This window comes from Castor canadensis, chromosome 7 (assembly GCF_047511655.1).
Source record: "Castor canadensis chromosome 7, mCasCan1.hap1v2, whole genome shotgun sequence".
NCBI lineage: Eukaryota > Metazoa > Chordata > Mammalia > Rodentia > Castoridae > Castor > Castor canadensis.
In genome coordinates, this window is record NC_133392.1 from 158,760,698 (window position 1) to 158,773,514 (window position 12,817).

The 12,817-nt window shown below is 56.1% G+C and overlaps 1 protein-coding gene across 7 annotated transcripts in view; it reads left to right on the forward strand.

Moving 5' to 3' along the window:
- Positions 1-12,817, forward strand: part of Plekhg5 (pleckstrin homology and RhoGEF domain containing G5) — a 50,348-nt gene that overhangs the window by 16,323 nt on the left and 21,208 nt on the right. For 6 of the 7 annotated variants that reach the window (XM_074081498.1, XM_074081492.1, XM_074081496.1 and 3 more), the window contains exon 2: positions 6,723-6,799. In XM_074081498.1, coding sequence (XP_073937599.1) covers positions 6,723-6,799 — 77 coding nt within the window. Of the gene's footprint in view, positions 1-5,842; positions 5,960-6,722; positions 6,800-12,817 lie in introns of those variants that run through there. The other variant, XM_074081499.1, reaches the window with a different exon arrangement.

Below are 12,817 nucleotides of genomic sequence, written 5' to 3' on the forward strand. Positions count from 1 at the left end.
TAGGCGGCAGGGTGGGTGAACCAGGGCACACAACTATCTGTGTGGGCTCAGTCCTATGCCACCAGCCAGCCCCTGGACTCAGTCCATGCAGGGCGGCTGTTGGGTCAAGGCACCAGCCCAGCCCCGTGGTGCCAGTCCCATAGTGGGGGCAGGGCTCCTGCATGGAACGTGACTGTCCAGAATCAGAATCAATCGCATTTCTGCAGCCCAACTCCGATTCCTCCCTTGACCACTCTCAGTTCCTCCAAGGAGTCTTGGGAGGAAGCCATAGTGGGCAGATGGACAGATGGGCAGGCGCCTGCTGCAGCCTTGGCCAGAGGAAGTGGCTGGCTGGCCACAGGCCTGTGTGCAGGAACTGTGCCTGTGCGTACAGTTTCTCTGGCCCAGGAAGGAATTCTGAAAGTGTCCTCCCACCTCTTCTTACTGAGACTGAGGGGTGTGGGTGTGCAGGGCCACGGTTAGGATATCCAGGCCCCTGGGGACAATGCCAGTGATGGTTCTAGCTGCAGACAGCAACAGCATCAGGGGCCATGGACCATATCCCTTCCTCCGGCTGGGTCTGCACTTACCTGCCTATCCCAAATGCCCCACAGCACTTTGGGAAGGGGCTCTTTCCCAGGCATCCAGGATGCCCTGACCAGCCTGGTGTAGGGTAGGGCAGATATCCTAGGACCCACAGATATTTGCCCAGAACACACCCCTCTGGCTTTTGGCCAGGACTGGGCCAAATCTTGCCTTCTCCAGGCCACCCTGCTGAAGTGGGATCCAGCCCCAGTGAAGCCTGGGGCAGCTGCCCAAGTGTGGACAGGCTTCCAGGAGGGCTAGGCTCAGCGTGGGAGGGGGCATTCAAGGCCACAGCTGCTTCCTGGGAGGGGCAGTCTTTTTATGGCCAGGACTGGGGTTGGGAGAGAGTGGGCAGTGAGGCTCTATCTTCTTGTGTGAGGGATCACAAGTGAGGGTCTTTCTGGAGAATGTGACACTTGGCGGTTTCCTGTGCACTTGTATCAGTCTGAAGCCTGCAGGGAAGGAAGCGCTTATATCATGATGGGGGATGACTATTTTGTCTAACACCCAATTATGCCACAGTATCCTCACAGGTAAGGGGCAAAGCCTTGGAGTCTTATGGACCTTGGCTCCAGCCTTGTCATTCACAGTCTGCCTGACTTTAAGGAAGTCTGTTCTCTGAAGCAAGGTGCCAGTGGCTCACACCTGTAATCCTAGATATTCAGGAGGCATAGATCAAGAGGATCTTGATTCAAGACCAGCCTGGGCAAAATAAAGTAAAACCCTGTCTCAAAATACATACCCAACACAAAAAAGGGCTGGCAAGGTGACTCAAGAGGAGAGTACCTGCCAAGCAAGCATGAGGCACTGAATTCAAACCTTAGTACTGCCAAAAATAAAAAAAAAAACAAGAAGGTCTTATCCTCTGAGCCTCAGTTTTCTCATTTGTAAGATGGGAGGCAGTCATGCTTCCTCTGTTTGTTGTTTAGAACAGTTCTGTCCAATATACCTTTTGTTCTTTGCACTTATCTAGTGGCAACATTAAACAAACTGAAATCTAAAAACAAGCAGATGAAATGAGTTTTTATATTTATATTTATTTATGTATCCTTTTTTTTTTTTTTTTGGGAGGTCTCACCATATAGCATAGGCTGGCCTTGAACTTGCGACGTAGCCCAGGCTGGCCTGAAACCCAGGAGGCTTTCTCTGCCTCCTGAGTGTACCTCGTGATGCACTGTGATGTCCAGTGAAATCAGTCTTGGATTTTTTCTTTTTTTGGTGGCACTGGGGTTTGAACTCAGGGCCTCTTGCTTGCTAGGCAAGTGCTCTTACTGCTTGATGCACTCTGCCAGCCCAAAATCAATCTTAATAATGTATTTTGATTCACCCAATATCTTACACATTCCCATTTCAGTACATTACCAGTATAAAAAAAATATCAGTGAGATATTTTACCTGCCCTCCACCCCCTGCCACACTAAGTCTTCAACATTTCATGTGTGTTTTACATGTGGACTGGTCACTTTTGGGGGGCTTTGTACCTGCAGTGGCCAGTGACTACCATCTGGGGTTAGACAGTGAAATGAGCGCCTCTGTGGGAAGCAGAGTTCCCAGCAGGTGTTCAGCAAGTGAGACCTGTGGTTATCAGCTGTCTGGACCCATCTGGGAAGATAGGCAGAAAATGATAGGTCATTTCAAAGGCCTGGCCCTGAACAGTGGGCATCAGGTAGGGAGATCTACCTGGAAATTAGATATGATATAACAGGGAGGCCTTCTAGGAAGAAGCAGCATTCGACTAGGGCTCTGAAAAGAGGGCAGCCAGCAGTGGGGAAGGCACTGCAAGGAGGGCAAAAAGACAGAAGCAGGAAATGCTGGGGCAGGGTCGAAGCTCATTGCTCCAGGGGTGACCAGTGAGGGGGTGGGTGTGAGCCACAGGGAGTGGTGAGGACTGTGGGTGGTGGCAGGGTTTGTGCTAGTCTAAGGCAGACACAACTGGAGCCTTCTGGAATATAGGTCCAGAGCAGCCAGGCTCCACTGGTTTGTCAAGAGAAGCCAGAAATCTGAAATTTTATGTAAAATCTCCTGACTTTTCAAAGTTGGCAACCAATTCAAATTCTTTCGAAACACTGTGCTCAGCCAAACAAAACATGTCTGCCGGCCGGCTTCTGCCTGGTTCTGGTAGAGATCATGTTGGGGGAGAAGCTCAAGTGGCGTCCTGTGACTAAGACAGGGTTGTGGGACGACTGCTGAGTGGGCTCGTCTGCCGACTGAGGGGCCCTGGCTTTCCGGAGGATGGTGGGAGCCAGAGGAGTCAGGAGGCCAGCTGGGCTGTTTCAGACCCAGGCAGACAACCTCTGGCACCGGGTGGGGGTAGAGGAAGGGCATGTTCTTGGTTCCAGGTCTGCCTGGGGCCTAGTTAAGGTGGAGGAACAGCAGGGAAAGGCCCTGGGGGAAGAAAGGGCAGGCAGTGGAGGCAGTCTTGTGGGAACTGCCTCACTGTCACAAAGCCACCCCGTGGCCTCCTCATCTAGGGTTCTCCTGCAGGTTCCCTTGTCCCTGCTCCTCAACAATCTTGAGGCTTCCTATCCACTCAGACTGACTTTCCAACACCTCAGGCCCAATAGGTGTGGCCTACTTCAAACTCTCAGGAGAACAAATCTGATTGGCTGAGCTAGGTTGGGTAGCCACCTTTGACCCCATCAGTCATGTCCAGGGTATGACATTCCATGGAATGACATATCCTCCTTATAAGGCTTACCCTTTCTGTAAAGTCTGAAGTGAGGCAGATGGGCTGGAGGAGAGCTCGTGTCTTCCCTGTGGTGGGGATTACCTCTCTCCATGCCTGACCTTTCACCCCCAAGTCCCTCTCTGATCCCGATTGATTTTTCTGGGTTTGCAGTCTCTGAGAGAGGCTCTCCCATGAGACCCCAGAAGCCCAGGCTTGAAGTAGAGCTGGGAGAGAGCTCCCTCCAGGGAGCTAGGACAGAGCAGTACAGCATGTGAGCATGTCTTGGACATGAGTGAGTCAAAGCTGAGGAGTCAGCGGCCAGAGGTAGAAAACAGTGCCTGGAAGCACTGGGACAAAGCAATCCAGAGCCTGTGTCCTGGCCCTGTGGTTGCCACAGGCCATCTGGCCTTGTGACAATAGCCTACAGCAAGTGTGGCTGCCAAGTCAGTGAACCCCCGTGGTGGAGCAATAACCCGAGTTTCACAGAATGAAGAGCTAGAACTCTGAGGTCTTGAGGTAGAGGGCACTAGAACCTGAGTTTTCAAAATTCAAGGACCTGGAACCTTCCCTGGAGCCAAGTGCATGGGACACTCCCCCAAAGCTGTCTGAGGGCTCCAGGCCCCCCACGGGAACTCAGATGGCAGGGAAGAGGTTGCTGGAGTTGTGACGGACACAAGTCCTGACACCAATCTGCTCATGAGTCAATCACCTTCTAGGGCCAGGGTCAGCAGGACCACTGATGGTATTGACCTGCTCAGGGTCCTCCAAGGACCATCTCCCACCTTGGCTGTCTGTCCCTGCTTCCACCTGTCTGCCAGGACAGGAGGTCTTGGTCCCACTGGACAGCTGAAAAGGCAGAGATTCTTAGAGGGAGGTTAGCCGTATGTGGGGGTGAGGATGGACCAGGCCACAGAGTCCACTTTCCGTGGGCAGGTGTGGGTTTCTTCTCAGGACTTCCAGTCTCACACAGGAAAACAGCCGCACAATAAGCAGGTTGAGGGAGGCCAGGCATTGCTTCCCTCTCAGCCTAGAAGCCTTAAGACACCCTCCCTCGTTAGCCTTTGGTGCGGAGGTTCCCAAACACAGCCTCTTCCCTCCAGCCACCTCCTCACTGCAGGGCAGACATGCTGTCCCCAAAGGACAGCCAGGCCCCCTGTGAGATCCCTAAGGCTTGTCAGGGTCTCCAGTGGGTCCCTTACACCCAACCCAAGGCTTGGCACATGGAGCCTTTGAGAACCCTTGGGTATTTGCTGAATGAATCCGGGGAGCCCAGAGGCTTGGAACCTACCACAGCTCCCTTTACCAAGAGTGTTGGGACAGGGACAGGGTTCTGAGCACCTGTGAGTCCCAGGGCCCAGCCCGTGTAAGGGATTCATGCAGACACCCTACTCCAGCAGAGAGTCCTCTGGGGAAGGGGCCAGGGAGCCCACTCTGCTTTAGAAAGAGGGACTGGGTCCTCCCAGAAACTGGCTCTTCTATTACCTAGGTTTTGTTGGCCCTGAGTCCCCCCCACAAAGAGCAGGGTTGGGATGGCGTCTAGAAGGATGTGCCCTTTATTATTTATAGATTTTGCAGTAGTGGGGATTGAACCCAGGGCCTCTTGCATGCCAGGCAAGTGCTCTACCACTTCAACCATGGTCCCAGCCCTTTTGTTTTTATTTTGTTTTTTTGAGATAGAGTCTCACTAACTTTGCCCAGGCTAGCCTTGAACTCTGGATCCTCTTGCCTCTGCCTCAGGAGCAGCTGGGATTACAAACTTTCATGTACAAGAAACTTCACCCAGTTTCTTGGCGTGGTTTCGGACATCCCAAGAGTCCATTTCTGTCATGCAAAGGGTTTTGTGACCAGGAAGATGCCATCCAAGCGTCAGTAATTCCACTTCCATAAACCACAAAACCAGGCAAAACTGATGTTGTGATGTTGTTAGCCGTCAGGCAGCGGCACCTGGGAAGTGCCTGGCCTGCTGGGGGCTCTGGGATACTCTGCTGCCTGGCCTGGGTGCTGGCTATTTTGTGAAAATATGCTTAGTGGGAGGCGTTGAGGCGCACTTTTCTCTGTGCATCTATCTATCCTCCAACCAAGTTTTTAAAATGCAAACCAACAGAGATGAGAATAACAAAACCGCAGCGGCAACCACTCCGGTTTAAGGAGCCCATACCCTTGATCCACCAACCTCTACGATGTCATTTAAACTCTGTAACTATGGGTGGGGGACAATCATACTGAATGGGCAGGGACTCGGGAGGGGTGAAGGGGTCCCCGACTTGCATCGCTGGGCTCCCTGACACTCGGAAGGCACTTCCGGGCCCGGGGCAGCAGCTCCGCTTCCCACCGCCCTCAAGCCCACGGTGCAGGGCCCCCCACCCCCGCCCAACCCCGAGGTCTCGGCCACATCAAACGCCCGCCTGGCCCCCTCCTTTGGGGAACCCGGGGGCCTGGAGTCTGGAGTGGGAGGGACCCCACCTGGGACACACCCCGTCATTTGGGGAGGCGCCGTCTGGGTCCCCCCCACCCTCTCCCGCGCTCCTCCCGCCTCCCACCTGCCCCGCCCCGCCTCCCTCGCCAGGGCCGGCGCCCGCGGCGCCTCGGCCTCCCGGCTCCCGGCTCCCGGCTCCCGGCTCCCGGCTCCCGGCTCCCGACCCCGGCTCCCGGCCTCCCGGCCTCCCGGCCTCCGAGCCCCAGCTCCCGATCCCCGCGCGCGCGTCCGCGGCCGGCGCGGCTCCATGGGTGAGTGCGGCGCAGGCCGGCGGGCCGCCTCGCAGCTCGGGAGGGCGCCGCGCGGGGTCGGGGCCGGGGCCGGGGCCTGGCCGTTGCTTCCCCCGCGGGCGGGATCGGCCGCCCCGGTCCTGCGGAAGGCCTGCCCGAGGGGGGCGGATGCCGGCCTGGGTGCAGGGCCGCGGGGCCCCAACTCTGCGTCCCGGGGCCGGCCGCAGCAGTGTCCCTTCCCCCTCCTTGCATCCAGCCGCCTGTGACCCGCAGCCCGGCCGCCCCCCTTCCCCTCCCCCCACTGCCCCCTCGCTGCGGGGCCCCAGCTTCCAGGAAGAGAGGGGCCAAAGTCAGGGTCAGAAAGTGGGGTCACCCACCCCAAGGCCTTTGAGGGGATGTCTGTCCCCAAAGGAAGTGATTTGGGGGGCAGGACTAGGAGGGTATCCTGGAGTCCCCCCTCCCCTTCCAAGCAGCCCTGTGGGATCCCTCAGAAAGTCTGGGCTCCCCCACCTCCCACTAGAGGGACAGAGGGAGGGAACAGCTTATTTCCAAAGACAGTTCTCCCCGTGGAATCTGGACAATTTCCCCCGGGAACTGCAGCAAAAGGGCTCGGCAAGCAGATCCCTGCAGATAAGTTGGCACTTAAAAGAGAAAAGGACACTGACTGCCTTTGAAGGAAGCATTGGGGAGACCGCCCCACCCGTACCCTGGTTGGGAGGCCACTGGGGCCCAGGGAACCGTGAGTACCCCTGCCCCACTGATACCCTCTTCCCTTCCTCCATAGACGACCAGAGCCAGGCAGAGGAGAAGGGACTGCGCTGCCAGAACCCAGCCTGCATGGACAAGGGGCGGGCTGCCAAGGTACAGATGGGCATCTGGGGTGCAGGGGTCTGGAAGCAGGGACAGAGTTCTCACTGCCCCCTCTGTGGATAGTTGGCCAGGCACCAGTGTCCTCTGGGATCAGACATGGGTAGGGCTGGTTAGGAAGCAGAGGGGCTGCCTCTGGCTCAGAAACAGCCAAATAGGGTGGACACCGTTCATTGGGGTCCTGCAGTGGCCCTGAGGCAAGGGGAGCTGCAGTCCCATGTCTCAGATGAGGAAGCTTAGGCTTAGAAGGGGAAGTGACCAGTTGGCACGTGGCCACTATTTGGGATGGGAATGGGCCTGGGACACTGATGAGCATTACTGTGGCTGTGGAATGGTGAAGGAAGAAGAAAGGGCAAACGTCTTGGGATTTGAGGGCTAAGGAGTGCATGGAACATAAGTCAGGGGGAAGGGCCAGGAAGAAAGGTAACAAAAACATCTTCTGTGCGCTTCTGCCCATGACATGCTGGGCTCTGTGCCACTTGCCTTCTGTGTCTTACACACTGTGTAGCAGCTCTGCAAGGAAGGTATTGTCACCCCGTTTTCCAGATGAAGATACCAAGGTTCAGAGAGGTCATGTGACTTGGCTGAGGCCCACCACTCGTGAGAGATGAAGCCAGGGTTCAAAGCCACACTTACGTGTCCCCAGCACACCTATGAGTGATAATAATAGTAAGTCTGGAGCCTACTGTGTCAGGCCCAGGCACCAAGGACTCACTGACTCCTCCCTAGGTCCTGTCTGTATTCCCATTTACAGACAGGGAAATCAGAGGGGTGAAGTGGCTCACCCACCAAGTACATGTGGCTAGGAAGTGGGAGAGTGGGATTTGAACCCAGTTCTGTGAAACCAGAGCCCGTGTTCCTAACCACCGTGTGGCTCAGCCCTGCCAGCTGCAGGAAATCTAAATGCCTCCCACCCACCCCCCAGCTCCGCAACTCCCCTCAGACACATGCACATTCATCTTGCACAGGAGGGCCATGGTTAGAAGGAACGTGGAGGACTGTTCTGGGGGTGGGAAGAGGAGGGGGTGGCCTCCAGTTGCCGTGGTCACCAGGCAAGGGGGCGGCTGTGATGTCAGATACAATCTGCTGGCACGGATGGTGCCTGGCATTGGGCTCTGGTCTTGGCTGGCTGCCTTTCCCCCAGATGGGGGCTCCTGGCAGCAAGCGGGCCTCAGCTCCCCCCAGCACACATCCTGCTGGGGTTCCGCAAAGCCCTGAATCCTCTATCTAACCTGAAGGGGTGATAATGGGGCAAGGCACACTGTTCCAGACCCTCCCTGGGCCCCTGCTCCCAGGCAGGGCCTCAAGCTGCTGGTGACAGGGGTGGGAATGGGAGGGCCCCAAACTGTACAGAGGTAAGGTCAGAGCTGGTCACAGTGGCACTGGTCCTCTGCAGCCTCCAGACCCAGCTTGGACCCTGCCCTGGCCTGCCTGGGACTTAACACACCCTGGCACAGGCATCAATAGCCATGGGGTCACCAAATCTGCAATGGGGGAGTCTGGACCTTGTCACCACTAAGATCCTCTTGGGACAAGTGGCACAGACTCATTGCAAGAATAGAGATGACTAAGTGATCAGAGGAGGACCAGTCAGGGAGGACATCCTAGAGGAGGTGGCCCTGATGGAAATGGAAACACAGGTAGGTATAGAGGAAGGAAGGCAGAGGTGGCTGAAGGAAGGGAGCCAACATAGGCAGAAGTGCAGATGAGAGACACTCAGGTTTGGTGAGAAAGAGCAGCTGTCAGTGGTGACAGCCATTACTAGCTGGGCATATTTATGTACTGGACAGGGTTAGGGTGTTGTCCTTGTGTCAGGAGCCCTCAGGGTTGCCCTTACTATCACATGTCATGTAAGGAAACTAAGGCTCTGATTGCTGAAGGAACTTGCCCACAGCACACAGCACATCAGGTCTAGCTTGTCCTAGAGTGAGGCTTGTCTGGTCACCAGCTCTGTTCCTAACACCCAGAGTGGCTAATAGGAGGGACATCTGTAAACAGGGCTGGACCCTCTGCTTCTGCGACTAGAAGGTACTGTTGAGCCTCTCCTGGGTGCTGGGGCTTCTAGTTTTCTGCCATGGTGGGTGGGGTTTTAACCAGGATGGACTTCCTAGTGGAGGTGGCTGGAGTCCTGGAATGAGGAGGTATGGAAAGGGAGGAAAGTGAGCAGGAGAGGGATACTAGGGGCTATAGGGAGAGAGCAAGTCAAGGGGTGTGAAAAGAGGGGGGAACTAGAGAGGGGAGAGGCTGGACGAGGAGCACCTGATCTGGACTGTATGCAATGGTATGACATAGGTGTTCAGGGGATGCTAGCTGTGGGGAAGAAAACCAGGTTGCCCCTAAACCTTAGGCAGGCTTTTCACACTCCCTGAGAGCCAAGACCTCCCAGGACTCCAGCCCAGTCCCCACACAGTGTTTACTGCCCACCCATCAGTCCCCAGGACAAGTGGAGCTCCAAGTGTGGGACAATCCCAGGAGGCTGGGATGAGACCCAGACAGGTGACGGTGTCATGGGTGTCCCTGCCGTCCTGCAAAGCAGCCGTAGTACAATTTCTGGACTCCCCAGCTCCTTGCTGGACTCCCTTGTGCAGGGCACTCTGGTCAAAGAGTGCCCAGGGCACCCCGGATCACATGGGGACATGGGACAGGACTGACACTGGGCTGCAGGACACTGAGTCACCACGTTTGAGGGGACAACAGACTTGGGGTTGTTGATCCTGCAGGTGGGAACTGTGGCCACAATCCTGAGCACCGGTAGCCTCACTTATCGGGGTACCAGGTGCCTGGCCCTGCTAAGTGCTCACAGCAGGAGCCCCTCCAGGCCTGCACCCGCCCTGGCCAGCAGGGACTACTCCATCTCCATGTTATAACCTAGAACACTAGAGCTAGAGCAGGAAATGAGGTGACCTGCCAGGGTAAGAAGGGGGCTCTAGCCAGGTCCACCTGCCCTCAGAACTCCCATTCCCAAGGAGCCAGCAGGAGGAAAGGAAGGTGACTGTTTCTGCTTGGCTTCAAAGGCCTGGTTTTGATCCAATGTAGGTTAGACTTTCCAGCATCTGGAAATAGTGAGCCACCCATCGCTGGGCATATTCAAATAGACAGAAAGGGATCTGTAGAAGGGATCTCAGTGTGGAGTGGAGGTTGGGTTTGGTGACCTCAGAGTTCCCTTCCAGTGAAACAGTGGACTGAGGTAGCTGGGATGGTTTGGGGGTTGGGGGGCAGTCCAGATGAAGGAGGGATGGGTGTGAGATCCCTGGTGTGGGGATGGGCAGGATGCCCCGAACAATGGGACAGGGTTGGCCTGTTTTCCTGGGCAGTGCTTTGGGAGTAAAAGACGGGAGGTGCCCTTGACAATGGCCCCGTTTGAGGGTTTTTAGAGGTGTCTGGCTGCTTTAGATGCTGGTCAGCTCTAGACAGGCAGTGGTCCTGTGTGCAGCTGAAGACAGGGGCAGGACCAGAGAGCAATGCAGGCAGAACACCTGGGCTTTGCTAGGTAATTTTGGGAGGGAGAAAGAAAAGGCTTGGGGCACCTGGCCCAGCAAAGAGGGGCACAGAGATGCTGCCTGGAGGGGGTGGGGGTGGGCAGGCCTAAAGAGTCATTGCAGTGAGATGGGCAACTCCTGCTAGGGGGGCACTGGCCATCTGAGGTCCTGAACTGGGGATGCCTGCAGGAAGGTGGTGTGTAGCCTCTCAGGTCAGGAAGCTGCTGGTGGGCCTGGACCCAGCCCCACTCCTGTCTGGGATCAGGAGGGGTAAGGCAAGTGGGGGTGTCTGCCTTCTCATTGAGAAGCAGTTGTTCTAAACCCTGGCTGCTGGGCGAGGGGACCTGGGAACCACCAAAGGGCTGGTTGACCTCTTCTTCAGCCATGCCAGGCATGGGCCAGTTACAAAGGAGGGGCCCAGAGAACGGAGGGAGATTTCTGGGGTACCCAGTTCAAAATCCATCTATGTATAGTGGAGCAGAAGCAAGCCTGGCTTAGGGCAATTCCCAGTGGGCTGGGCCTTTGAGTCTCTTCCCCCACTCCCCAAGGGCAGCCTCTTGTTGTAGACCCTTGTTGCCCTAGAACTGGTCAGTGCTTGTCTTCAAGCCCAGGTTAATGACCAGGGATTTTGAATTTTCCAGAGATCTATAAAGTGCTGGCCTCCTTGGGACAGTGATGTCCTCTAACCCACTCCCCTGGGTCCCTACAGCTAAACCTCGTGCCACCCCCTTGGGCCAAGGTAATTGGCTCCAAAGCCCTGCCTGAGAGCAGATGGTAGGTTCCAGCGTCCAGGTGGTAGCACCCATGCGCTTACCATAATTTCCCTATGTCCAGTGCCCCTAATTCTGTGCACTCCATGGCATTTGGCAGTCTTTATTTATTTATTGCAGTACTAGGGTTTGAGCTCAGGGCTACACCTTGAGCCACTCCACCATCCTTTTTTTTTGTGATGGGTTTTTTCAGATAGGGTCTTGCAAACTATTTGCCCAGGGAGGCTTCAAAAAAAAAAACAGTTCTCTATATCTCTGCCTCCTGAGTAGCTAAGGTTACAGGCGTGGGCCACGGGCACCCAGCTTGGCAGTCTTGACCCTAGCCCCAGCCATAGGATAAGAACCATGTCCCTAAGCAAGAAAATGAGGGCTAGGCTCTGGATGGGGAGGGGGTGGGTGCCATGACCCCTTGAATTAATAGTCAGAGTCCTGAGTTGGGTGTTCTACAACGTCCTAGTCCTGTAGGTGGGTATTGAGGGTCCCACCTAACTCTATCTCCATTTACGTAAGGGTAGAATGGGCGCAAGTGCTGGCCCCGCCCCCTAGGGGTCAGCCTGGGTATGTGACCATGAGGAGTCCATGGGACTGTAGCCCCAGTGTGGGGGCTTTTGGCTGGTGGGAGGCTCTTGGAGCAACCCAGTGTGATGGATAGTATGGGAGCCCGGTACCATCCCATCTAGGAGTCCCCAATACTGTTGCAAACTGGGAAGTCTTCTTGAGGCCAGCAGGGGGTGCAAGAGGCTCTGCTCAGACTGTCTCCAGTAGAGGAAGAGTCAGTGAAGCCTGAAGAGGCTCTGGCCTGCCTTGGCCCTGGCCTACTTTGGTGGAAGAGGGGGGCCCAGGGGGAGGGGGTCCCTTCCTGGGCTCTACCAATTCATCGGTAGCCTTCCTTAGACTTGGGGTGGGAGTCCCCTGGGGTGTTTATTATTGTCTGCCCCTTGGCCAGGGTCTGAACACACACTAGGATTAGCAGCTGTCCTTATGTAGTACATTCAAGGTCTAGGATTATCTATGTACAGGTGGGGAGATTGCTGCCCAGTGGAGGAAGGGTAGGAGTAGGTGGGCCCCAGAACCTCTTGGGAAGGGGTTGCCCAGAGTCACAAAGCAGGCATCAGTGCCTCAGAGTCTGGCAGGAAGTGAAGTGTACAGACTTCATCCCTTTCCTTTCCCCTTAGCTCTGGGTCCCTACCCCTGCTCTGAGAAGAAGGGTCTGTGCTGTAGGTCTAGCCTGCAGAGAGGGCTTCTGGGCCTCTGCCATCTGCCTTAGGATAGGTTCTGCCACCAAGTGGGCCTTAGGACCTAAGGGACAAAGGGTGAGGCCCAGGCAGGGGGAAGGGAGGAGCTGGATGAGTCGCCCATGGTGCAGAGTGCTGCCTGGCAGAGCTGCCCCACCCTGGCTGGCCTGCCCACACATGCAGGCTCCACCCTTGGATTTCCAAAGTGGCAGGGTGGTAGGTGGGGCCTTGGAGCCAAGTCTACCAGGGGAGACTAGCCCCATTGGGGAACCCCAGGGAAGGGGCATTCCTCCAGCCAGGGAGCCCCAACTCCAGACTAGTCTGCTGTGGGCAGAGGGTGGAGCCGGCCCTGGACCTTACCCCAGATCTGTGGACTCTCCTGAACACATACTCCTTCTCCCCCCCAATCCAAGGCTGAGGTTCCAAGACATTGAGGGACAGGGATGCCCACAAGATCCCTGGGGTGTCTTCTGCTTTGCTGGGGGTGAATGCCTAGGAGGCGGGTGCCTCAGAGACTCCATTATTCAT